Source organism: Oncorhynchus clarkii, chromosome 5 (assembly GCF_045791955.1).
Source record: "Oncorhynchus clarkii lewisi isolate Uvic-CL-2024 chromosome 5, UVic_Ocla_1.0, whole genome shotgun sequence".
Classification (NCBI taxonomy): domain Eukaryota; kingdom Metazoa; phylum Chordata; class Actinopteri; order Salmoniformes; family Salmonidae; genus Oncorhynchus; species Oncorhynchus clarkii.
Window position 1 is genome coordinate 79,119,042 of NC_092151.1, and position 27,613 is coordinate 79,146,654.

A 27,613-nucleotide genomic window follows, 5' to 3' on the forward strand; every position below is an offset into this window, starting at 1 on the left:
GAGTCAAAGGATTTTTTTAAATCAACAAAGCATGAGAAGACTCTGCCTTTGTTTAGGTTTGTTTGGTTGTCAATTAGGGTGTGCAGGGTGCATACGTGGTCTGTTGTACGGTAATTTGGTAAAAAGCCAATTTGACATTTGCTCAGTACATTGTTTTCATTGAGGAAATGTACGAGTCTGCTGTTAATGATAATGCAGAGGATTTTCCCAAGGTTACTGGTTACTGTTGACGCATAGTTATTGGGGTCAAATTTGTCTCCACTTTTGTGGATTGGGGTGATCAGTCCTTGGTTCCAAATATTGGCGAAGATGCCAGAGCTAAGGATGTTGTTAAGGAGTTTTAGTATAGCTCTCCCTCTCCCTCTCTCTCCCTCTATCCTTCTCTCTCCCTCTGTCCTTCTCTCTCTCTCGCTCGCTCTCTCCCTCTCTCTCCCTCTGTCCTTCTCTCTCCCTCTCTCTCCCTCTGTCCTTCTCTCTCTCTCTCTCTCTCCCTCTCTCTCCCTCTCTGTCCCTCTACCTCTCTTTCAAACACTCCCTCTCTCTCTCCCTTTGTCCTCTCTCTCTCCCTCTCCCTCTCCCTCTCTCCTTCTCTCCCTCTCTCTCCCTTTATTTCCCTCTCTCCCTCTCCCTCTCCCTTCCTCTCTCCCTCTCTCTCTCTCCCCCTCTCCTTCTCTCCCCCTCTCTCCCTTCTTTCCCTCTCTTTCTCTCCCTCTCTCCCTCTCTCTCCTTCTTTCCCTCTCTATCCCTCTCTCTCTCTAGTCTTCAGTCTACAGCTCATGGAAAAATAACATACTTTTTTTTTTTTTTACAGTAAAGTGTATCAATGAATTATAAATGTATTGAAATTCCCCTGTGACACTGAACTTCAACTATGCTTTTACATGTACATTTACTCACAGCATGGGAGCTGTATAACTTTATGTGCAGTTGAATGTACAGTACATGGATGCTATATGTGTACACAGTTATCTATGTCTGCATGCATGTTTGGCTATGTGTATACACAATGAAATAGTATTCAAACTGTAAATAAATTACACATATGCATGTGTGTTTTCCAGCATATAATTCACTAACAGGGTGAACCGGATACTCGGCTGTCACTACAATGATTCATTCATAAATTACCCTTCACACTAGCACACCCTCTCTCAGAGAAATGTAATGGTATACATCCTGTGTACATCCTTCTGCCACACACACATACACACACTCGTGCACGCACACAAGCGCGCATACACACAGATTGGGTCTTTATTAGTCTTCCTGGTTTTGTCTCAGTGTCTGTGTTGGCTGTGAGGGAAGTGGGGATTTAAATGCTTTTAAATACATGAAATTATTTTTTGACTGTTTTTCTAACTAGAGTCCCATGTCTGTCAAACTGATAGGATCATAGTTGTGTGTAGAGGGCAGGGGGAGATGATGGAGGAAGGGAGGAAAGGAGGGAAGGAGAGGGGGGAAAATAGGGGAGAGGAAGGTAGGAGAGGAGAGGAAGGGGGTGGTGAGCGTCTGGTATTGGGATAGCGTCAATAATCGTTGTCCAAATGTTCTACTCTCTCCATGATGGACTAAGAGTCTTTCTTTCCTGACATTATTTTTTATTTTTTATTTTTGGGAAAGCGTCTCGGGAAAGTCAGATCTCAGATCTGTCTTTAAGAAGAGTTTCAGAAGATGCAATATACAGTCGGGCAAAAAAGTATTTAGTCAGCCACCAATTGTGCAAGTTCTCCCACTTAAAAAAATGAGAGAGGCCTGTAATTTTCATCATAGGTACACTTCAACTATGACAGACAAAATGAGAAAAAAATCCAGAAAATCACATTGTAGGATTTTTAATGAATTTATTTGCAAATTATGGTGGAAAATAAGTATTTGGTCGATAACAAAAGTTCATCTCAATACTGCAGATTCAGTCTTCCCAGCCTGGTGCAGGTCTACAAATTTGTTTCTGGTGTCCTTTGACACTTTGGTCTTGGCCATATTGGAGTTTGGAGTGTGACTGTTTGAGGTTGTGGACAGGTGTCTTTTATACTGATAACAAGTTCAAACAGGTGCCATTAATACAGGTAACGAGTGGAGGACAGAGGAGCCTCTTAAAGAAGAAGTTACAGGTCTGTGAGAGCCAGAAATCTTGCTTGTTTGTAGGTGACCAAATACTTATTTTCCACCATAATTTGCAAATAAATTCAAAAAAAATCCTACAATGTGATTTTCTGGATTTTTTTTCTCATTTTGTCTGTCATAGTTGAAGTGTACCTATGATGAAAATTGCAGGCCTCTCTCATCTTTTTAAGTGGGAGAACTTGCACAATTGGTGGCTGACTAAATACTTTTTTGCCCCACTGTAGATGTTACCTCAGCAGAAAATTATGAAATTGTTCCAGAACTTGGCCCAGGCCTACTGGGTTTCATTCAGCCCCAATAACATGAACATACTTGATTTCCAACCCAACATCCCTCCAAATCGGTCACTCAAATAGTAAGGAAAAGTAACGAATTGTGTGTCGTAACGTACAGCAAAGTTGGTACCACACGATAGGCCAAGGTTATTTGTTTACAATGTGTTTTGTCAAAAAATAAATAAATATTTGAGGGTTTGTGGTCGACATGCCGATTCATTCATTTGTTTTTTGTGTGTTTTTTTATCTCCATTTTGCACCAAATCGTGGGTTTCCACTAATTACCACAGCCACAAAGTCAAAACTGTCTATATCATCAAAATGCTGTTTGTTCTTCATTTAAGGTTAGGGCTAAGCATAAGGTCAGCAGTGTGGTTAAGGTTACGTTTTAAGGTTAAGGTTCAAAAATACATTTTAAGAGACATTTGAGAAATAGGCAGGGTTTATGACTTTGTGGCTCTGGTAACTTGTGACAACCCAAAACTTGTGTTCACAGCTCCACATGATCTATGGAGCTTTCCATTCAAAGTTACAACTACGCTGAGTGTACAATAAATTAGGAACACCTCCATAATATTGAGTTGGACATTAGAGAGATGGCGGCAGATGACAGAGAACTGTTGTGTCTAATGAAGTTTGGGCCATCATCGTTGACCATGTGGTAAACAGAGGCCTTACCATGGCAGAGGCTGCCAGACTAGTTCACCCCAGTCTAGAAAGATCAATTGTCAATTCAATCATGAGAACATTTCACCAAGAAAACTGTTAAGTCTGCGCTATGCATTACCATTACATTTACAGTAAATTTCATATTGTAATGCATGTAAATTCACATAACATAGTAGAGTACAGTAAGTACAGTAAGATGATGCCGAAGAGGATGGCTGACATTTTACATGCTCCTAACCAACTGTGCTATTTTGCTAGTTTGTTTTGCGTTGTTTGCAACTTATTTTGTAACTTATTTTGTACATAATGTTGCTGCTACCGTCTCTTATGGCAGAAAATAACTTATAGACATCAGAACAGCGATTACTCACCACGAACTGGAAGAAGGATTTTCCTTTAACGAGTCTGAGGAGAAGGATATAATGCTTTCCTGAGAACAGGCCCAAATCCCCGTCATTTGCGTGAAGAAAAGACAGAGAAAAAGGGGGCGCAGGTCGGGCTGCCTTATGAGTAAACTGCCACTGCCACCCATTCTACTGGCTGACATGCAATCATTGGAAAATAAAATTGATGACCTACAATTACAATTATCCTACCAAAGAGACATTAAAAACTGTAATATCTTATGATTCACCGAGTCGTGGGTGAACGACGACACGGATAATATTGAGGTGGCTGGATTTTCCATGCATCGGCAGGACAGAGAAGAAGCTACGTCCAGTAAGACGAGGGGTGGGTTGTGTGTCTATTTGTCAATAACAGCTGGTGCGCGATGTCTAATTTTAAATAAGTCTCGAGGTATTGGTCGCCTAAGGTAGAGTACCTTATGACAAGTTGTAGACCACACTATCTACCAAGAGAGTTCTCATCTATATTATTTGTAGCCGTCTATTCACCACCACAGACCAATGCTGGCACTAAGACCGCACTCAACCAACTCTATAAGGCCATAAGTAAACAAGAAAATGCTCATCCAGAAGCAGTGCTCCTAGTGGCCGGGGACTTTAATGCAGGCAAATTTAAATCAGTTTTACCTCATTTTTACCAGCATGTCACATGTGCAACCAGAGGGGAAAAAAACTCTAGACCACCTTTACTCCACACACAAAGACACATACAAAGCTCTCCCTTGCCCTCTATTTGGCAAATCTGACCATAATTATATCCTCCTGATTCCTGCTTGAAAGCAAACTCTCAAGAAGGAAGTACCAGTGACTCGCTCAATGCGGAAGTGACACGGGCGCTACACTACATGACTGTTTTGCTAGCACAGACTGGAATATGTTCCAGGATTCATCCAATGGCATTGAGGAGTATGCCACCTCAGTCATCTGCTTCATCAATAAGTGCATCGAACTACAGAGTTCCAAACTGCCTCTGGAAGAAACATCAGCACAATAACTGTTAGTTGGGAGCTTCATTAAATTGTTTTCCATGGCTAAGCAGCCACACACAAGCCTAAGATCACCATGTGCAATTCCAAGCATTGGCTGGAGTGTTGTAATGCTCGCCGCCATTGAAGTGGAAACAAGTTCTCTGGATTGATGAATCACGTTTCACCATCTGGCAGTCCAACGGACTAATCTGGGTTTGGTGGATGCCAGGAGAATGCTACATGCCCCAATGCATAGTGCCAACTGTACAGTTTGGTGGAGGAGTTATAATGGTCTGAGCTGTTTTTCATGGTTTGGGCTAGGCCCCTTAGTTCCAGTGAAGGGAAAACTTCACTGGAACTAACAGCATACAATGACATTCTAGGCAATTCTGTATTTCTATCTTTGTGGCAACATTTTGGGGAAGGCCCTTTCCTGTTTCAGCATGCACAAAGCTAGGTCCCTACAGAAATGGTTTGTTGAGATTGGTGTGGAAAAACTTGACTGACCTGCACAAATCCCTGACCTCAACCCCATAGAAAACCTTTGTGATGAATTAGAGCGCAGGCTGCGAGCCAGCCTAATCGCCCAACATCAGTGCTCAACCTCAGTAATGTTCTTGTGGCTAAATGGAAGCAGGTCCCCGCATCAATGTTCCAACATCTAGTAGTGGAAAGAAGAGTGGAGGCTGTTATAGCAGCAAATGGGGGACCAACTCCATATTAATGCCCATTATTTTGGAATGAGATGTGGGACCAGCAGGTGTCCACATACTTTAGACCATGTACTGTGATCATAAACAAATGTAAGCAAGGTTTGAAAGGATTATGTTTTAATCAAATATATCTGTTTGGGCTTCTTACAGTACATTTTTAGTCTACAAATTATTTGTAATTATCTTCCGGGCCCCTGACCATCTACCCAATAAAAAAATTGTCCCGTGACTGAATCGAGTTGATGATCCCTGCTTTATGCAATCGTCAGTGTTCATGTTGGACTACTGTAGCTAGTCGGCGCTGTCCAAAGTAAGCACGGGAAACCCCAGACCGAATATCTTCTCTCCAGCCTGAAGATTCCTCTGCTCCGAATCTACTTGCCATCTGTCGATTGGCTGCCCTGCAGGCACTTCCTGGTACGTCACATGTTGTAGTTACAGACGGTCCTGTGCTTGTAGTGTCTACCGTACAACCACACAACTGCTCATCAGAACAGCAAGTCAGTAGGTTTGATACTTTGAAACACTACGCGCAAAAATGGCCCAATGCACGGAACCGTCTACCAGCACCGGGGAGAACGGAGAGCTGAAAAAGCCGAGGAAGGTCGCTGTTATCACGGGCATCACTGGACAGGTAAACGCAGTCTCCGGATATGAATGGAAAGAGGATGCATGGACAGGGACAGGGTGCCTATATGAACACCTATAACGTTAGATACATAATAATACATACCAGCTGTAGCTATTATGTTTGTTTTGCAGTAGCCGGCGTACTGTTCGATAGACATTGGTATGATTTGACTAACAGACAGTGGTTTTGTGAGGAGAGCGATGGATGGAGCATAGTTATCTCACTCGTCTAACTTTACATTCATATGTGTCAGGTGCACTGGCGCACCACAGCTGGTTACATACGTTTCCCACACGAACGATGTGTCCTTATGAATAAATCTAATTATTTTAGTAACCAGCTGTGGTGCGCCAGTGCACCTGATACATTATGCACAGTCATGATACAGAGGTAAAGCAGGGCGTCAAACCAGGAAGTCGAAAGAGAATATTCCCCCAGACAGACACGCTTCACCGGATCCATGGCTATTCATTGCTGGTCTAATTTTACTTTCATAATTGACACTGATACACATGCCCTACGAATAGAGAATCTAGTGTGATATAGGCTAGCACTTAGCTGCTTTCATACTCTGCACTTGACTTAGCCCAGGGCTAACAGCCTCCTTAGCCCTGCATGTTTCAAGGATGTTATAATATAAGCTACCAGTACCACCTGTGTTAGTTTGAATTTACTGAAAGGTTCATGAATAGAATCTATGATGGTGATGATAATGATGCAGATAATGATTACTCAATTTATGCATTTGTTATCAATGTTTCTTGCATCTCAGATGCTCAGCCCACATGACTTGATAAGACACTGGCTTCATGTTTTTAGTCATTCTGAAGTATAGTTGTAGAAAGTTTTTTTTGTTGTTGACAGTATGCCTATAACAGCCTCACATGAGCTGGAGGCACCATGTTGACTGGCTGGGAGAAGGATCCACTACAAAATGGTGAAGGATCTGATTTGTTTGCCACATCACAGCAGGAACTAAAGCAGTCTGTGTTTGCTATCAAATAGGATACTGCTGGGCTGAGTGTCAACCCAAAGATCTAGTGTCCCTCGACTTAGCCAGCGGATAAGATTAAGTGACACATCGAGATCCTGTTAGTTCTGAGGAAAGGGAGGGAGGGAGAAAGGAGGGAGTGATAGGGAAATATCAGCTTTGCTGCCCCTGATGTCGCTCCTTCTTGCCCTGCCCAATGTGTGTCCAAAGTCCAGAGTTTCCCCAGAGCAGGGGAGCAGATAGAAGAGAGGGTGGGGTTTTTCTATCAGAGGACTAAGTACACTGAAGAAGAGTGTATGTATATGACGAGTGTACCTGCCTGTCTTCTATAGGCCTAATTCTATACACGTCACTGAACAGTGGTGTCACACCCTTGTAGGGAGCCAGCCAGGCTGGATTCAAGACGAGTCTAACTTCATTAATGGTAGCAGTTTGCCCCACAAAGGTCGACGGTATACTGTACACATACTGTGTAGAGGATTACCGTCTAAGGGTAGGCCTATACCATTGTACATGCATTGAAGTTAATTCACGCTGAACTGACTGTACTTGTTTAGCAGCACGTGCCTCCTTTATCAAGGTCTATACCTGGGCTAGGTTACAGTTTGACAGGTCTGGTATGCTGTGACGTTAGAGGTTAATGCCAGGCTATGGCAATGACACCAGACATTTCACATCATAGCCTGTTTGTTGTAACCCTAAACTGGCACCCCTGATTCAATAAGTCAACTAGGCTTATCATCAAGCCCATTACTAATTGAGTTAGGTGTGCCAGTTTAGGGCTACAACAAATAATGTATTGTGGTCCCCTGATCTAGGTTTAACATGGCCAGTGGCTCTCAAACCTCTCCTCGGGGACCTCCACACATTTCACCATTTTGTTGTAGCCCTGAACTAGCTCACCCGAGTCACCTAGTCAAGGGCTTGATGATTAGTTGACGAGTTTAATCAGTTGTGCTAGCACTGGAATAGATCACATACTATACATGGAATGGCTGGGTGTCCCCAATGAGAGGTTTGAGAGTCACTGGCCTATATAATTACAAGCCAGTCAGTCAAGTCCTGGTGGATTGAGAAATATCTACCAGACACGCAACAACGTCCTGTTTGCTCTGTTTACTCTCCTTTGTCTTTGCGATGGTTCTTGATGTGGCTCACACATGAATGAAACTAAGGGCTGGGAGGGCCAGTGTATTGCATTATTACAAACTGGTTTGACTGGTACCACTGGTCTGTTAAGGTGTTTTCACATAGTCCTCTTTTAAAATAACCGATCTCTGTCCTCTTTAAAGAGAACTCTGGGGTAAAAACAACGCTTTGTCTTTGTATTCACATTGCCCTTGCCTTTGAATGAAGAATATTTTGCCAGTTCACTTCACCTACTTTATGGTTAGAAACCTCTTAGTGTTCACATTGCTATGTTTAGAAAGAAACCAAGATCTTTTTCCAATATTCACTCAATGGACTCTGGGTTTTTACCAAGTGCAGGACAAGCCATTCTGTCAGATCATCTTATTGGGAAGCTAGATATACCTGCTTACATTTTGCAAGCTAAAATATTGCATTTAGTTAAAAGATGATACGTAATAATATTTAAAATTTTTAATTTAGACTTTATTTAACTAGGCATGTCAGTTAAGAACAAATTCTTATTTACAATGACGACCTACCAAAAGGCCTCCTGTGGGGACGGGGGCTGGGATAATAAATAAATAAATATATATACATACATACATACATACAGTGGGGCAAAAAAGTATTTAGTCAGCCACCAATTGTGCAAGTTCTCCCACTTAAAAAGATGAGAGAGGCCTGTAATGTTCACCATAGGTACAATTCAACTATGACAGACAAAATGAGAATAAAAAAAATCCAGAAAATCACATTGTAGGATTTTTAATGATTTTATTTGCAAATTATGGTGGAAAATAAGTATTTGGTCAATAACAAAAGTTTATCTCAATACTTTGTCATTGCCAACAAAGGGTATATAACAGAGGTCAAACGTTTTCTGTAAGTCTTTACAAGGTTTTCACACACTGTTGCTGGTATTTTGGCCCATCCCTCCATGCAGATCTCCTCTAGAGCAGGGATGTTTTGGGGCTGTTGCTGGGCAACACAGACTTTCAACTCCCTCAAGATTTTCTATGGGGTTGAGATCTGGAGACTGGCTAGGCCACTCCAGGACCTTGAAATGCTTCTTACGAAGCCACTCCTTCATTGCCCGGGCAGTGTGTTTGGGATCATTGTCATGCTGAAAGACCCAGCCACGTTTCATCTTCAATGCCCTTGCGGATGGAGGTTTTCACTCAAAATCTCACGATACATGCCCCCATTCATTCTTTCCTTTACACGGATCAGTCGTCCTGGTCCCTTTGCAGAAAAACAGCCCAAAAGCATGATGTTTCCACCCCATGCTTCACAGTAGGTATGGTGTTCTTTGGATGCAACTCAGCATTCTTTGTCTTCCAAACATGACGAGTTCAGTTTTTACCAAAAATTTATATTTTGGTTTCATCTGACCATATGACATTCTCCCAATCTTCTTCTGGATCATCCAGATGCTCTCTAGCAAACTTCAGACTGGCCTGGACATGTACTGGCTTAAGCAGGGGGACATATCTGGCACTGCAGGATTTGAGTCCCTGGTGGCGTAGTATGTTACTGATGGTAGGCTTTGTTACTTTGGTCCCAGCTCTCTGCAGGTCATTCACTAGGTCCCCCCGTGTGGTTCTGAGATTTTTGCTCACCGTTCTTGTGATCATTTTGACCCCACGGGTGAGATCTGGCGTGGAGCCCCAGGTCGAGGGAGATTATCAGTGGTCTTGTATGTCTTCCATTTCCTAATAATTGCTCCCACAGTTGATTTCTTCAAACCAAGCTGCTTACCTATTACAGATTCAGTCTTCCCAGCCTGGTGCAGGTCTACAATTTTGTTTCTGGTGTCCTTTGACAGCTCTTTGGTCTTGGCCATAGTGGAGTTTGGAGTGTGACTGTTTGAGGTTGTGGACAGGTGTCTTTTATACTGATAACAAGTTCAAACAGGTGCCATTAATACAGGTAACGAGTGGAGGACAGAGGAGCCTCTTCAAGAAGAAGTTACCGGTCTGTGAGAGACAGAAATCTTGCTTGTTTGTAGGTGACCAAATACTTATTTTCCACCATAATTTGCAAATAAGTTCATTAAAAATCCAAATGACAGGTCAAGACAGGCAGGGTTCGATAATCTAGAGTAGTGGGGCAAGGGTACAGGACAGCAAGCAGGCTCAGGGTCAGGTCAGGCATAGGTCGGTAATCCAGAGTAGGGGCAAAGGCACAGGATGGCAGGCAAACTCAGGGTCAGTTACAGTGGTCAGGACAGGCAAGTGTCAAGAGGACGAGAAATGTACAATGCCGACCTCTGACGTACAATGCTATTTAACAGTAAACAAATTGACAACAGACTTCATACACTTAGGTTGGAGTCATTAAAACTCGTTTTTCAACCACTCCACAAATGTCTTGTTAACAAACTATAGATTTGGCAAGTCGGTTAGGACATCTACTTTGTGCATGACAGAAGTCATTTTTCCAACAATTGTTTACAGACAGATTATTTCACTTATAATTCACTGTTTCACAGTTCCAGTGGGTCAGAAGTTTACATACACTAAGTTGACTGTGCCTTTTAAACAGCTTGGAAAAATCCTTAAAATGATGTCATAGCTTTAGAAGCTTTTGCACTTTTCGCACCAAGTACGTTAATCTCTAGGAGACAGAGCGCCTCTTCTTCCTGAGAGGTATGATGGCTGCGTGGTGCCATGGTGTTTATACTTGCATACTATTGTTTGTACAGATGAACGTGGCACCTTCAGGCGTTTGGAAATTGCTCCCAAGGATGAACCAGACCCGTGGAGGTAAAAAAAAAAAGATTCTGACCTCTTGGCTGATTCCTTTTGATTTTCCCATAATGTCAAGCAAAGAGGCACTGAGTTTGAAGGTAGGCCTTGAAATACATCCACAGGTACACCTCCAATTGACTCAAATTATGTAAATTAGCCTGTCAGAATCTTCTTAAGCCTAATTTTCTGGAATTTTCCAAGCTGTTTAAAGGCACAGTCAACTTAGTGTATGTAAACTTCTGACCAACTGGAATTGTTATACAGTGAAATAGTCTGTCTCTAAACAATTGTTGGAAAAATGACTTGTGTCATGCACATAGATGTCCTAACCGACTTGCCAAAAGTATAGTTTGGTGACAAATTTGTGCAGTGGTTGAAAAATGAGTTTTAATGACTCCAACAAAAGTGTATGTAAACTTCCGACTTCAACTGTCTGCTTTCCACTTCCATAAGACCCACTAATAATGAAATGATTTGATCAAAATGGTTGTATCTGCATTTTTGTTTTTGCAATAATCACTTATCTGGTTTTCATGTTTGTCTATAAAAATGCACTTTTTGTTTACAAATTTAACCAGAACCATTCATAATGCACATTCACTAATAATGTAGCAGGTGTGATAGAAAATCAACACCGGTCTTATAAACAATCTCTCAAGTACAAGCCCACGTGCTAGTGTGTAGCCAGCTAATATTTTTATTTCAAGTTTGGCAACTTGGATCTAGGAATAATTTCACAAGCTCTGAATTCAGCTAAGAAGGTGAAACAGTTGTGTTGTTTTGAACGCAACCTTCTGTCTGTCTCCAACTGTTTGAACAGCATGCTAGCCTGTCCACTTTGTTCAGATGTTGAAATCAAGTGGCCTACTTTTATTTATTAGAATGAAAACGAATTGCCAATTCCTTATAATTGTTTTATGCTTATTAAACATTTATAAAACACAGTCATCCAAACAGCTACTATAACAATCTTTATTTGACCAAAATGCTGCTAGCGATACGCGGTACCATAATGTGCGCGCGCGACAAACATGGCATTATTTTCCAGAATGAATGTTCATTGCTATATCTGTTTTAGTTGTGTCAACTCTGTTTGAATTGTGAGTAGTTGAAACAAACAGGGTATGGTTTGACAGGTTAACTTTTCCTCTTATACAGTAAACTAATGTCTCCATGTGTTTCGGTGTCCATATGACAGATTCTGTTGGACTAAACCTCAGAGAGGAAGAAGTGATCTCATCTTTGTTGTTGTGAGTTCTAGGGGGAGGGGCTTGAAAGTGACCAAGTGAGAGGTTTCCATCCAAAATGAGCCCAATGCATTTCTATGGGCTTATTTTGAACCTAAGCTTGTCGCCTGCATTCCTGCCTTTGGGACAACAACTTCCATTGTTAGGGCGGAGACATGAGCATCTCGTCATTATATACACATCTCTGGTGCAAATGGGAAGGTTCACAGTGTAATGTAAAAATCTTTCCAGCTTGAAATACTTCCCAATCGTTCTGATTGTGACGTCATGTTTTACATTTTTTTCACAGCATCAACATTTTCCCAGTCAGTAATTGCACGCACGTCTGTGTGGATGGCTGAGCTCATGCAGATGTTTCTCTCACACCCCCTCGACCTTTACTTAGCTAGCTAGCTAACTAGCATAATTACATTACTAAGCTGCTCCAGAATGTCCTACGCCAGGACATGGACATCGATTCTATCGTAGTCCATGTGGGTTTTAATGACATTATGAAGGGCAGCTCTGAACAGTTGAAACTGTTGAGACAGGCTGCGTTGAGACAATGACTTATCAATGACCCAAGCCCAGCTCATTGAATGCCTACCATTGTGTTGCTGAGTCATCATAATGCTTCAGCAAATGTACATTATACCAGGGGCATTGGTAGACACAATGAAAGTAACCTAATTTATGTCCATCTGACTACCCTGAATGCCTCTGCTGATCCTACAACTATTGCATGCAGCAATCATGTGCCTATGATCCAGATATGTTTTCAGCACTGTGTGTGCTGTAGTAGGAAGTCCACTGTGTGCAGCTCACCCTGCACTAACTTAAATAACATGAGAATATCTACTTCTGCTACGCTTCCCAGTAAAGCAATGAAAACAAGCAAGCATCCCATAAAGTGCTCAAAATAGCCCCTATTAACATACAGTGGGGAGAACAACTATTTAATACACTGCCGAGCGAACGAGACGAGACCAAAAAGACATGAAAACAAGCGTACGAAAATGCTCATAAAATAAAAAATACAAAAAAACGTGTTTCTGCGATACAAGTATTTGGTGTATCACGCAAAGACATGAATTAGAATTAATAAAATTAATTATATATATCGCCCAGCCCTAACACACCCACACACAGAGAGAGAGCAGGTTTATTTTATGGGTCGAAATAGTCAAGGACCTAAGAATACGATATCACAATACTTATTTGCCGATATGTATTGCGATTCGATACTGATTTTATTGCGATTCGATGTTTCTATAAAATTGCTCACCATATGTCTGCTGCAGAGGGACAAGGGAGCTATGAGAAAACACATTTTGATCAGTCGTGGAAATAAGTGCTGAAAACAAATTGGCTCCCTATTTAAAAAGAAGATGGAGAACATGCTATGATGGGAAAATACTGCAGTTTCGGTGCGCTGTTGCGCTCACCACATTGTCTGTGTGGGTAGACTGTTTCAGTTTGTCTGTGATGTGTATGCCCAGGAACTAAAAAAAAACAAAAAACAACTTTCCACCTTCTCCACTGCTGTCCCTTCGATGTGGATAGGGGGGTGCTCCCTCTGCTGTTTCCTGAAGTCCACAATCATCTCCTTTTGTTGACGTTGAGTGAGAGGTTGTTTTCCTGACACCACACTCCGAGGGCCCTCACCTCCTCCCTGTAGGCTGTCTCGTTGTTGTTGGTGATCAAGCCCACTACTGTTGTGTCGTCTGCAAACACGACAATTGAGTTTGAGGCGTGCATGACCACGCAGTCATGGGTGAACAGGGAGTACAGGAGAGGGCTGAGCACACACCCTTGTGGGGCCCCAGTGTTGAAGGTCAGTGAAGTGGAGATGTTGTTTCCTACCTTCACCACCTGGGGGCGGCCCGTCAGGAAGTCCAGGACCCAGTTGCACAGGGAGGGGTTGAGACTAGGGGTCGACCGATTAATCGGAATGGCCGATTTAATTATGGCCGATTTCAAGTTTTCATAACAATCGGAAATTTGTATTTTTGAGCGCCAAATTTTGTATACCTTTTTATTTAACTAGGCAAGTCCGTTAAGAACACATTCTTATTTTCAATGACTGCCTAGGAACTGTGGGTTAACTGCCTTGTTCAGGGGCAGAACGACAGATGTTCACCGTGTCAGCTCAGGGGTTCCAATCTTGCAACCGCACAGTTAACTAGTCCAACGCTCTAACCATTGCACTCCACGAGTAGCCTGCCTGTAACGCGTATGTAGTAGAAGCCAAGGTAAATTGCTAGCTAGCATTAAACTTATCTTATAATAAACAATCAATCATAATCACTAGTTCTAACTACTAATCCAGTTTAGCAGGCAATATTAACCAGGTGAAATTGTGTCATTTCTCTTGCGTTCATTGCACGCAGAGTCAGGGTATATGTAACAGTTTGGGCTGCTTGGCTCATTGCGAACTAATTTCCAGAATTTTACATAATTATGACATACATTGAAGTTTGTGCAATGTAACATGAATATTTAGACTTAGGGATGCCACCCGTTAGATAAAATACAGAACGGTTCCATATTTATTAAACGTTTTGTTTTCGAAATGATAGTTTCCGGATTCGTTCATATTAATGACCAAAGGCTCGTATTTCTGTGTGTTATTATGTTATAATTGAGTCTGATTTGATAGAGCAGTCTGACTGAGCAGCAGCAGGCCCGTAATCATTCATTCAAACAGCACTTTAGTGCGTTTTGCAAGCAGCTCTTCGCAAGCACAGCGCTGTTTATGACTTCAAGCCTATCAGCCTAATGGCTGGTGTAACCAATGTGAAATGGCTAGTTAGCTGGGTGTGCGCTAATACCATTTCAAACGTCACTCGCTTTTAGACTTGGAGTAGTTATTCCCCTTGCGCTGCAAGGGCCGCGGCTTTTGTGGAGCGATGGGTAACGCTGCTTCGAGTGTGGCTGTTGTCGATGTGTTCCTGGTTCGAGCCCAGGTAGGGGCGAGGAGGGGGATGGAAGCTATACTGTTACATTGGCAATACTATAGTGCCTATAAGAACATCCAATAGTCAAAGGTATATGAAATACAAATGGTATAGAGAGAAATAGTCCTATAAATACTATATTAACTACAGCCTAAAACCTCTTACCTTGGAATATTGAAGTCTCATGTTAAAAGGAACCACCAACTTTCATATGTTCTCATGTTCTGAGCAAGGAACTTAAACGTTACATGGCACACATTTTTACATGGCACATATTACTTTCTTCTCCAACACTTTGTTTTTGCATTGTTTAAACCAAATTGAACATGTTTCATTATTTATTTGAGGCTAAATTGATTTTATTGATGTTTTATATTAAGTTCAAATAAGTGTTAATTCAGTATTGTTGTTCTTGTCATTATTACAACAAAAAAAATTGTCAGACTAATCGGTATCTGCTTTTTTGGTCCTCCAATAATCGGTATCGGCGTTGAAAAATCATAATCGGTCAACCTCTAGTTGAGACCCAGGGCCTCCAGCTTGATGATGAGCTTGGAGGGTACTATGGTGTTTGAATGCTGAGCTGTAGTCAATGATCAGCATTCTTCCATAGGGATTCTTTTTGTCCAGATGGGTTAAGGCAGTGTGCAGTGTGATGGCGATTGCGGACTTCTGTGGACCTGTTGGGGCGGTATGCAAACTGTAGTGATATGATCCTTAACTAGTCTCTCAAAGCACTTCATGATGCCAGAAGTGAGTGCTTCGGGGCAGTAGTCATTTAGTTCAGTTACCTTTGCTTTCTTGGGTACAGGAACAATGGTAGCCATCTTGAAGCATGTGGGGACAACAGACTGGGATAGGGAGCGATTTTAAATATGTCTGTAAACACACCAGCCAGCTGGTCTGTGCATGCTCTGAGGACGCTGCTTGGGATGCAGTCTGGGCCAACAGCCATGTGAGGGTTAACATGTTTAAATGTTTTACTCACGTCAGCCACTAAGAAGGAGGGGGGGACTCAGTCTTTGTTAGCAATCCACGACAGTGGCACTGTATTATCCTCAAAGAGGGCAAAGAAGGTGTTTCGTTTGTCTGGAAGCGTGACATCTGTGACGTGGCTGTTTTTGTTTTTGTAGTCCATGATGTCCTGTAGACCATGTCACATAAGTCTTGTGTCTGAGCCATTGAATTGTGACTCCACCTTGTCCCTGTACTGCCATTTCGCTTGTTTGATTGCCTTGCGGAGCGAATAACTACACTGTTTATATTCAGCCATCCCGATGTGTAACTGTATTGTTTTCTTCTTCCCCATCCCTAGTTTATTAGTATTGTACAGGCGCCAGTCATCTTTCTGCGGGGAGAGTGTAGTTTGTCAGCCAGCACACAGCAGTATAATCTGTCTTGTAATGTGTGGTGCTCCACAGTGCGCCATGCCAGTCCTCCTGGGTCAGCACTCCTCTGTGTTTGTTGTTTTTGGCTGGGGTCATCCAGTATGGCTACGGATTCTCATCACTCCATTTTAGCAAGGGGAGGATACCTTCCTACTGCACACATACTCCACACCTGGTCAGTCTGAAGGGACTGGGAGAGCAGGTCTACTAATCTCAACCAAATACGCCTAGGTCAAATAAATAAAGCCCGTTTATTAGGTACACCATCTAGTACCGGGTTGAACCCTCCTTTGCCTCCAGAACAGTCTGAATTCTTCTGGGAATTCTACAAGGGTTCAAACGTTCCACAGGGATGTTGGTCCATGCTGACGTGATGGCATCACGCAGCTACTGAAGATTGGACGGCGGTACATTCAGGCTGCGACCAGCCCGTTCCTTCTCATCCTTAAGATGCTCTATAGGGTTGAGGTCTGGGGACTGACCAGCCCATTCCTTCTCATCCTTAAGATGCTCTATATAGATGAGGTCTGGGGACTGACCAGCCCGTTCCTTCTCATCCTTAAGATGCTCTATAGAGATGAGGTCTGGGGACTGACCAGCCCGTTCCTTCTCATCCTTAAGATGCTCTATAGGGTTGAGGTCTGGGGACTGACCAGCCCGTTCCTTCTCATCCTTAAGATGCTCTATAGGGTTGAGGTCTGGGGACTGACCAGCCCGTTCCTTCTCATCCTTAAGATGCTCTATAGGGTTGAGGTCTGGGGACTGACCAGGCCTCTCGACTAAACTGAACTGTCATGTTCCAGGTGATGTTTTTCCACTCCTCAATTGTCTAGTGTTGGTGATCACTTGCCCACTGGAGCCACTTCTTGTTTAGCTGATAGGAGTGGAACCTGGTGTGGTAGTCTGCTGCAGTAGCCCATCCATGACAAGGATCGACCAGTTGTGCGTTCCGAAATGCCCTTCTACGCGCCACTGTTGTACTGCTCCTTTATTTGTCTGTATGTGGCCTGCCTGTTAGCTTGCACCATTCTTGCCATTTTCCTTCAACAGGACTGCCACTGACTGGATGTTGTTTGTTTGTTGCACCATTCTCAGTAAACCCTAGACACTGTCATGTGTGAAAAGCCCAGAAGGGCAGCTGTTTCTGAGATACTGGATCGCACTGACGATCATACCACGCACAGTCACTTAGGTCACTCGTTTTGCCCATTCTAACATTCAATCGAACAGTAATTGGATGCCTGTCTGTCTAAGTGTAAAACATTAGGAACACTTTCCATGACAGATTGACCAGGTGACAGCTATGATACCATATTGACGTCACATGTTAAATCCACTTAAATCAGTGTAGATGCAGGGGAGGAGACGGGTTAAATAAGGATTTTATGCCTTGAGACCATTGAGACATGGATTGTGTATGTGTGCCATTCAGAGGGTGAATGGGCAAGACAAGATTTAAGTGCCTTTGAACGGGATATGGTAGTGATGTCAGGTACACCGGTCAAGAACAGCAACACTGCTGAGTTTTTCACACTCAACAGTTTTTTCCGTTTTTATATCAAGAATGGTCCACCAGCCAACTTGACACAACTGTGGGAAGCATTCGAATCAACATGGGTCTGCATCCCTGTGGAACGCTTTCGACACCTTGTAGTCCATGCCCTGACGAATTGAGGCTGTTCTGAGGGGAAAAGGGGGGTGCAACTCAATGTTAGGAAGGTGTTGCTAATGTTTTGTAGTCTCGGTGTATAACAAGCCATGGCCACATGACTCACTGTCCATAGGAACGATCCATTTTTGTGAACGGGGTGGTGTATCTAATAAACTGTCCAGTGACTGTATGTTTATTAATCCTAAATATTCCAATTGCAGTGTGTGTGTGGACTTCATAACTGCAATTATGAAAGAACACCACAAGGATGAGTTATGCATGCACATGACTTGCAGTGGAATCCCAACTGCTACTGACCTTTGCTGCAGACAGACGTTAGTAGAGGTGTCCAAAGTGTTTTTTTTCTTCCTCCCTATGAATGACTAGCCTATGTCTGAATAAACCGTGTGTGTGTGTGTGCACCTGATATAATTGAATCATCAACACACGTGCATTAGCTCAAACCAATCAGGCAGCAGAACTGTGCCCAGACCCTAACTGTGTGTGTGTGTGTGTGTGTGTGTGTGTGTGTCGGTGTGTGTGTCGGTGTGTCGGTGTGGGTGGGTGGGTGTGTCGGTGGGTGTCTGTGTGGGCTCTCCAGTGCCAGACATGGACTGTGTGTGTGTGTGTGTGTGTGGACTCCAGAAAAAGAAAAAAAAACAGTTCCATTTATGACCTAGACCCACATCCTGTTATTCACTACTAAAATGTCAACATCTATTTTTTTCATCCCCTCTTTTTTTTTCTCTCTCTCACTTGTTTTTTATGTGCCCAGTCAGGACACAGTGGAGCCTGTGTGAGTTAGAGAGTGGAAGAGGTGGGCTCAGTTTTGAGCTAACTGAGTCAATGCTTGTTTTTTGCACCTGAACATTCCCCTTTTCCCCTCTATCTCTCCTCCCTCTATCTCTCCTTCCCCCATCTCCCTCAAAAGGTAGACCTTAGATGCCAACCCATTCCATAGTGCCAGGGTGTTGGACTGGGGGCACTGCCCAGTGTAGCCATTCTACCATACACCACACTGGTCTTCTGTGTGTGGCTTAGAGAGTGGAGTGAAGGGGTGGTGGATGTGGAGTGAAGGAGTGGTGGATGTGACTTAGTGAGTGGAGTGAAGGAGTGTGGATGTGGCTTAGTGAGTGGAGTGAAGGAGTGGTGGATGTGGCTTAGTGAGTGGAGTGAAGGAGTGGTGGATGTGGCTTAGTGAGTGGAGTGGTGGATGTTTCTTAGTGAGTGGAGTGGTGGATGTGGCTTAGAGAGTGGAGTGGTGGATGTGGCTTAGTGAGTGGAGTGGTGGATGTGGCTTAGTGAGTGGAGTGAAGGAGTGGTGGATGTGGCTTAGTGAGTGGAGTGGTGGATGTGGCTTAGTGAGTGGAGTGGTGGATGTGGCTTAGTGAGTGGAGTGGTGGATGCGGCTTAGTGAGTGGAGTGGTGGATGCGGCTTAGTGAGTGGAGTGGTGGATGCGGCTTAGAGAGTGGAGTGGTGAATGTGGCTTAGTGAGTGGAGTGGTGGATGTGGCTTAGTGAGTGGAGTGAGTGGAGTGGTGGATGTGGCTTAGTGAGTGGAGTGGTGGATGTGGCTTAGTGAGTGGAGTGGTGGATGTGGCTTAGTGAGTGGAGTGAGTGGAGTGGTGGATGTGGCTTAGAGAGTGGAGTGGTGGATGTGGCTTAGTGAGTGGAGTGGTGGATGTGGCTTAGTGAGTGGAGTGGTGGATGTGGCTTAGTGAGTGGAGTGGTGGATGTGGCTTAGTGAGTGGAGTGGTGGATGTGGCTTAGTGAGTGGAGTGGTGGATGTGGCTTAGTGAGTGGAGTGGTGGATGTGGCTTAGTGAGTGGAGTGGTGGATGTGGCTTAGTGAGTGGAGTGGTGGATGTGGCTTAGTGAGTGGAGTGAAGGAGTGGTGGATGTGGCTTAGTGAGTGGAGTGGTGGATGCGGCTTAGAGAGTGGAGTGAAGGAGTGGTGGACGCGGCTTAGAGAGTGGAGTGAAGGAGTGGTGGATGCGGCTTAGAGAGTGGAGTGGTGGATGTGGCTTAGAGAGTGGAGTGAAGGAGTGGTGGATGTGGCTTAGAGAGTGGAGTGAAGGGGTGGTGGATGTGGGTTAGAGAGTGGGGTGATGGATGTATGTGGGTTAGAGAGTGGAGTGAAGGGGTGGTGGATGTATGTGGGTTAGAGAGAGGAGTGAAGGGGTGGTGTGTTAGGTATGGTCTGGAGTTTAGCTGGGTGAGGTGATGCAGATGGGAACAAGGCTGCTAACAGAGCAGAGCTGTAACTGGCTCTTCTGTTGCTCCTGTCCACACAGGTTCTACAGTACAACAGGACTCTACCTATCACCACCCTGATCCACAGGCTCAGACCTCACCTCACCTGACCAAGCTCAGCTTGGTAAGCCCAGTCAGACCTTGTAGAAGTCAAACTGAACAGCTCCTGTTACCCAGCTTTTCCAGACTGGAAATGTACAGCGAGCCTATGCCTATAATGTTTAATATGGTTCAAGCTGTGTTTGTCAGGTGTGTGTATGTGTTTGACTATATAGTATAGTAGGATATTATGTCTCGTGCCTTTCCACACTACGTCAGATTCAGTCTGTTACCATTATTACATCACATGTTACCAAATACAAATATTGATATCAACCTGGCCAGATTGTACGATTTGCTTCAATTTTGGCATCAGGTTCTGCGATCGGCTTACAAAGCTTCGTCAGCCGATGTAGGCTACGTCACCTGCTGTGGTGTATTTGACCTGCGCCAGCATCACCAGTGCAATCTCTTATGCACAAGTGAAGTGAGTTCAGAAAAACTGAAAGTATGAATCTTAGTAGTTTTCACATAGGCTACAAACTTTATATTTCTGAAATCAGAATCAAATTAACAAGATTATTAGGGAAATTATTCTTGCAAAGCATATACTGTAACTGTTTAAATCTAACTTGTATTAATCTGACTGTCCACAATAATGTTTGTTGTGAATATACTCAGTGCTGGCCATGTTCCTATTGGCCAGTCACCAGGATCGGCTTGTAACACCAGCCATACTTCACGAGAAAGGCTACACTTCGGACACTGGCAGATCTTTGTCGGAGACTACGACCGCCCGTAGTGGTACTGAATCAGCAGACCTAGACGCTGTCACACTGAACGAGCCAAGACGTAGTGGTATTGAATCAGCAGACCTAGACCCTGTCAAACTGAACGAGCCAAGACGTAGTGGCACTGAATCCGCAGACCTAGACCCTGTCAAACTGAACGAGCCAAGACGTAGTGGTACTGAATCCGCAGACCTAGACCCTGTCAAACTGAACGAGCCAAGACGTAGTGGTACTGAATCCGTAGACCTAGACCCTGTCAAACTGAACGAGCCAAGACGTAGTGGTACTGAATCCGCAGACCTAGACCCTGTCAAACTGAACGAGCCAAGACGTAGTGGTACTGAATCCGTAGACCTAGACCCTGTCAAACTGATCGAGCCAAGACGTAGTGGTACTGAATCCGTAGACCTAGACCCTGTCAAACTGAACGAGCCAAGACGTCCAACAATTGTTTACAACCTAAGAAATTCCCCACGAAGTAGAAATTTTGTCTGGGACAGCAGAATCGTGGTATAAGACTAGAATCGTCCAGTCTGTGTGGGCATTTATGCTGGGCATTCACTACACAATTTGGACGTGCTCACATTTCCTGATTTCCTTGTCCCAAATCTTTCATTTCGTCCATCCTCAACCACAGGACATTACACAGTGATTCCCTGGTTGATCCCGAAGAGACAGGTGTGGAATGTGGACCCGCAAATGGTTGGGCAGACGTGGATATTATGGACTTTCTATTCTACAGAGGAAGTTGGAGGTTTATATAAACCTTTTTAATATTGACAAGGCAGCTGTGTTCTCTCCACAGCTCCACCAATCTGTCTTCATCACCTCGGTCCACACAGTGCTTTCTGTTGTTACTCTCTTCTTTGCCGTCATTGTTTTGGTGCTCATTGGCTATTGGCAGAAGTCCTTGCCCAATCATGTCGTAGCACTGCTCATACTACAAGATGCACGACCAAAATGTCTGAAAATGATCGGGTCATCCGACAGAGGTCTGGAGAACGGAACAGTCATCATCGGTGAGTCCTTGACCAGCTCAAACTACCCGAATCCCGACGTACTGATCCTAGTGCAAGTTTATTACATTTCACCCTGATCATTAGAATTTGTCTGGGAAGACAAAATTGTGTAGTGTATGCCCGCATTAGTGAGATGGTAGTAAGTTTGGGAATAGTTGATGTCACTTGACCTAGATATTCCTTCCTGAATCCTCAGCCTTCCTAGAAGCCTCCCTGGACACAGAGCCATCCCATTCCCAGATCTTGGAAAGTAATTTCCAACCTCTCACATTCCTCTCTCCACCTGGCGCTCCTGTGGCATTCTCCCTCTGCTCTCTCTCCTTTCATCCTCTTTCTCTCTTTTTCCCCTTTCTCTCATTCTCTCGCTCTTTTTCTATTGCTCCTTTTTTGCTCTCTCCCTCTTTTTCTCTCCTTTTTCTCTCTCTGTTTATCTCTCTCCCTGCCTCTCTCTGTCCCTAGACTCCCTGGCCCTCTCCTACTTTTCCCCCTCCAACAGAAAACAAAGAATAACAGTGTTATTTCATTTTTATTCTGCCCTTCAGTCTCTGTGATATATATCCCCCCTAACAGGGCAGTAGAATACTGAGGCCCTTGTCCCTGATGTGGAATATCCATACAGGAATATACCATCTGGATATACCATCTCACACTCAGAGGGGGGTTCCCTAACACTGGTGGGGTCGTAAGGTTGCTACGATACCATAAATCTTCAGGCTAACTACTGTTCATAAATTGTGACTGGCCGAGGGCCGAAACATTTTGCTATTTGTCTTGTGGTGGCCTCAGGACCTCAGGCTACTGTGATTGGTTGAGCTGCAGGGGTCAGAGAATGTTCTGGAGTGTGAGTTATAGGTGACCACCTCAGTGCCAAAGCAAGGGGTCCACTCTGCTGTGTTCTCCGCTGGATGGCTTAGTATGAGTACAGGACAGGGGGGGGGGGGGGGGGGGAGGTGAGGACTTGAGAGGCCGGGTTCCGTCCCCCTCTCTCTCTGGTCAGCAATAAAATGGGCCTTTACTTTGTTTTGGGGTATTACTCTGCTTTAAAAAAAAACTTGTCTAGGAAAACAACACTGTGTTTTGATACACCCTCACAACCTTTCTGATGTGCAACCTACATCCTACAAACTCTCCTTATTTCTTTGTGGGCATTTGATACACTGCCCCCCCCCCGTTCCAAAGACAGCGTTCAGTAATAGCCACACAAGGGGGACTGAGAGGTTGTCGGAATGCCAGGAATAATAATCATAAAGTGAAGAATCCGTGCACATCTCCTCTGTGATCCCTCCTCCGTTGCTCGTAATCGCTCCTGATCGCCCCTCCAAGGCTGAATCTGCCTCAGAAGGAGATTTATCTGGAGATCTGACAGGATTCAATAAAGAAAGAAAAAAATGTTATATGTGGGAGCAGATCCTAAGGTCTAAATCTTCACATCATATTGGTGCTATATAGCCAAGCCGAGCTGGTTAAAGGTTCATGTAAAACATCTAATATTACACCCATCACTATAGTGTGAATCTGGCATCAGTCTCTTCCAGACATATACTTGCCTTGTGAGGCTTTTATGGTAGCGAGTCTCGGGCTAAGCTAACCAAGAATGAGCTTATGTCCTTATAGGTGTTCACTTCTATATCCTGCTGCCATGAATATGAAATAGAAGTCAAGGTATTAATAAGAGAGGGTGTGTGTGTGAACAGTAGCTGTGTGTGTGGGCCCAGTAGGGCCATGTCTGTCACGCCCCGCTGTGAGAAGTCGTAAAGTGATGGATTTCCTGTGAGGACAGGAAGTGCCATCAGAGCTCCCTCACTGATTACAGAAACACATTGGAGTATGTCAAGTAGTTCTGCACGCGCTCAGTCAGTCGTTTGTTACAGTGAAATGCCTGGTTTGGGCTAAAGGATCAGGATAGTGCTCACTCCAAGATAATACTGTATGCATATCGTGCTCATTTACTCTCTGTCTGAGTGTGTTTGTGTGTGTCTGTTAGGGCTGTGATGATGCCGGTATCGCAGTATGTTTTCCATGGCAAAAATGAAAGCAGATGAAGACTGAACTCTTTGGTCCTTTAAAAACCTGCTATATGTGAAATACTGTGTGCCTTAGCTGGGTAAATAAATACATGTGACTGTGGATGACAACATAATGTTTCCAACATTAGGGCTGCTTTCCTAAACAAGTTAAATCAGCTTTGTTTTCGATACTAACGAGTATCTGATACTGGTATCGTCCTGGACCTAGTCTATGTGTGTGAGCTTGTGCACTCTACACTACGTGTCCTGTGGTCTGTGATTGCAGGTTCATGTAAGTCTATCAGCTCTAATTGCAGCCCAGTGGTGTGTCTGGCAGCCTCTCTCTTTGGTCTAAAGAAAGCACATTAAAATGATTTATTTATACACAATGACAAATAAGCACGCTCTATGTGTACACACACGCATCGCATGCCTAATATACACACACACACACACACACACACACACACACACACACACACACACACACACACACACACTATCCAGGGTGGGACCAAAACATTTATTCACATTCAAAATCCTATTTTCCCTAACCCCAACCCTTAACCCTAAAACAAACCTCTTTACAGCTGTCTCTGTACAGACATATTGTACATCTATTCTTCTACATCCCCAATATATTTGACACTCATGCATAACTTAGATAAATGTAAAATAGCTTCTACTTGGAAAAGAGTCCAGTCACAAAGAGCCTGCAATAAAGCCTTGTTATTTCAATCTTAAGCCAGCAGGGGGAGCCATACTCGTTTTCTATGGAGCATCGCTTATTTTTTTCATTTAACCTTTATTTAACTAGGCAAGTCAGTTAAGAACAAATTCTTATTTACAATGACGGCCTACCCCAGGCAAGCCGAGACGACGTTGAGCCAATTGTTCGCCTTCCTATGGGACTCCCAATCACGGCCAGATGTGTTTTAGCCTGGATTCGAACCAGGGACTGTAGTGACGCCTCTTGCACTGAGATGCAGTGCCTTAGAGCGCTGTGCCAATCGGGAGCTGGTTTATGTCTCTCCATCTTTCTATTTCTGCTCTGTCATGTTTTTCTCTCTCTCTCTCCCCCTCCATCTCTTCTCTCTCTCTCTCTTTCTCTACTGAGGCATGGCATGTTTATATAGTCATAACAAACACAATCACTGGGTCTTGCTAATGCATCACATTCTCCCATAGCATCTCAGTCTAGTTGTACAGTTGTACTATCATTGTTGTTGGTAATCGGTAGTGGGATGTGGGCAATGGATAATACTGTACTGGAAGGAATCATGGGAGTTGGAATTGCTTACCAATGTAAGAGAACCTTGATAAAATAATCTAGTATGTTTTGTTCATGCTTTCACTAATTCAAATTCACGCACTATGCCTTCACTTTGACCATCGATGCCAAGTCAATGCTTTGGATCTAATGGTGGACTTAAAGGTGTTGCTGATGAGCTAACATAGCAAACATACTTCATACATTTGGATTGGTTTGGCAAGCCTCTGCATTGGTCATTTGGCTAGTTAGGTAGTGTGTTGAATCTTTAGTTGGAACACACACACAAAGTCTATCTGGATTGTGGGCGTGTGTTGTCTAACTGCACTATCCTTTTGGATTCCAAAAGTCCTCACAAGGATAGTAAAACAAGGAAAATTTGACGTGTGTGTGTGTGTGTAAAGGGAAACTCTTATTCTATTTCCTCTGTATCTCACTATTGGACAGTATAGTGTATAACACCTCATCAGGTTCAGGTCTGTACTATGTAACTGTGGTCCTGGACTGGAACAGGAGGATTCCTCCCAAATTACACCCTAGTCCATATATATTGCACTGCTTTTGACCAGGGTCCATATGGTTCTGGTCAAAAGTATGTATGTAGGGAATAGGGTGTCATTTCTGACACAGCCCTGCCAGAGGACCATGGGAAGTACATCTGGCAGCACTGCTCTCCCCCTGGGCTAGACTCAGTTGTCTCCTTGTCACTACGTGGGGCGTGGCATACACCTGGGGCTTGTGATTGGCTGGCTGGTTTGGGGTATACAGTATCTCACTGGACCTGTCTGATACAGGTTTGCTGTACATGACTCACACCCCCTTCAGGTGTATCTTACACACTGCACCCTGAGAACAGAATGTATCGTTATTCACTAATCAGACTCCCACAGATGCATATGTTGTTCACTTAGTTTCCCATCCAGAGGGAAATATAGCAGTAGGTATGGTTACTGCACACAATAATACGATTATTGTGGATAGTCAGATTAATATAATAGTTTGTTTAAAAACATGCTTTGCAAGAAGCACGATTTCTCTAATAATCCTGTTTACATGGACACATCTGAAATCAGGCTACCTGTTGATTTAGATAAATGCAGAAAATGGCCAATCAAAATAACATAAGAGGGAGGCTCTGGTGCTGGTGCTGGCACATGGCCATATCACAGACGCTGCTGGAACACAGATTACGCTGTTTACATGTCCTAATAATTCTAAAGATTGCTCAGAAAACCAGATGTTTTAATCGGCGTGTATAGACAAGCAGAGTTGTTTTTACATGACTATTGCCATAATTAGTTTAATATTGAATTATTAGTGTGCATGTAAACATACTCAGTGACAGATCAGTCAGATCCTCTAATCCCTTGACCCCTGACCCAACTGTCACCTCTCTGACCCAACTGTCACCTCTCTGACCAATGGAATTTGTGTTTGACCTAGTTGCTGAAGAGCTGTCTGATTATGGTGTTTTGGCCCAAAATGAGATCGGGGGGGGGGGGCTTTTCTGGTCTAAAGAGGGCCTCACTGGGAGCACTGGGTGTGCTGTTCAGATAGTGTGTGTATGCATCTGCCCACCTCCCCTGGCTCCCCATAACAGGAAACCGAGCGGTGAGGCCAGGGTTTATGGACTAAAACGGCCTCAAAAGAGCCTCTTGTTTTCAAACATTAAACCAACTCTTCATGTTTTTTTCCGTAATTCATTTGGCACGTTGATGTTTGACACTGGCACAGGGTCAGGAAAACATGACAGGACCCGGGGGACAGGGCATTGAATGGCACAGGGTCAGGAAAACATGACAGGACCCGGGGGACGGGGCATTGAATGGCACAGGGTCAGGAAAACATGACAGGACCCGGGGGACAGGGCATTGAATGGCACAGGGTCAGGAAAACATGACAGGACCCGGGGGACAGGGCATTGAATGGCACAGGGTCAGGAAAACATGACAGGACCCGGGGGACAGGGCATTGAATGGCACAGGGTCAGGAAAACATGACAGGACCCGGGGGACGGGGCATTGAATGGCACAGGGTCAGTAAAACATGACAGGACCCGGGGACGGGGCATTGAATGGCACAGGGTCAGGAAAACATGACAGGACCCGGGGGACGGGGCATTGAATGGCACAGGGTCAGGAAAACATGACAGGACCCGGGGGACGGGGCATTGAATGGCACAGGGTCAGGAAAACATGACAGGACCCGGGGGACGGGGCATTGAATGGCACAGGGTCAGGAAAACATGACAGGACCCGGGGGACGGGGCATTGAATGGCACAGGGTCAGGAAAACATGACAGGACCCGGGGGACGGGGCATTGAATGGCACAGGTTCAGGAAAACATGACAGGAC

At 44.1% G+C, this 27,613-nt stretch overlaps 1 protein-coding gene across 2 annotated transcripts in view; it reads left to right on the plus strand.

Moving 5' to 3' along the window:
* The first annotated feature begins 5,561 nt into the window (after positions 1 to 5,561).
* The window catches only part of LOC139409426 (GDP-mannose 4,6-dehydratase), a 240,687-nt gene continuing 218,635 nt past the window's right edge, over positions 5,562 to 27,613 (plus strand). Inside the window, exon 1 of one of the 2 annotated variants that reach the window (XM_071154571.1) lies at positions 5,562 to 5,790. In XM_071154571.1, the coding sequence (XP_071010672.1) occupies positions 5,695 to 5,790 (96 nt within the window). In that variant the 5' untranslated portion in view covers positions 5,562 to 5,694. The remainder of the gene's footprint in view (positions 5,791 to 27,613) is intronic. The other variant, XM_071154570.1, reaches the window with a different exon arrangement.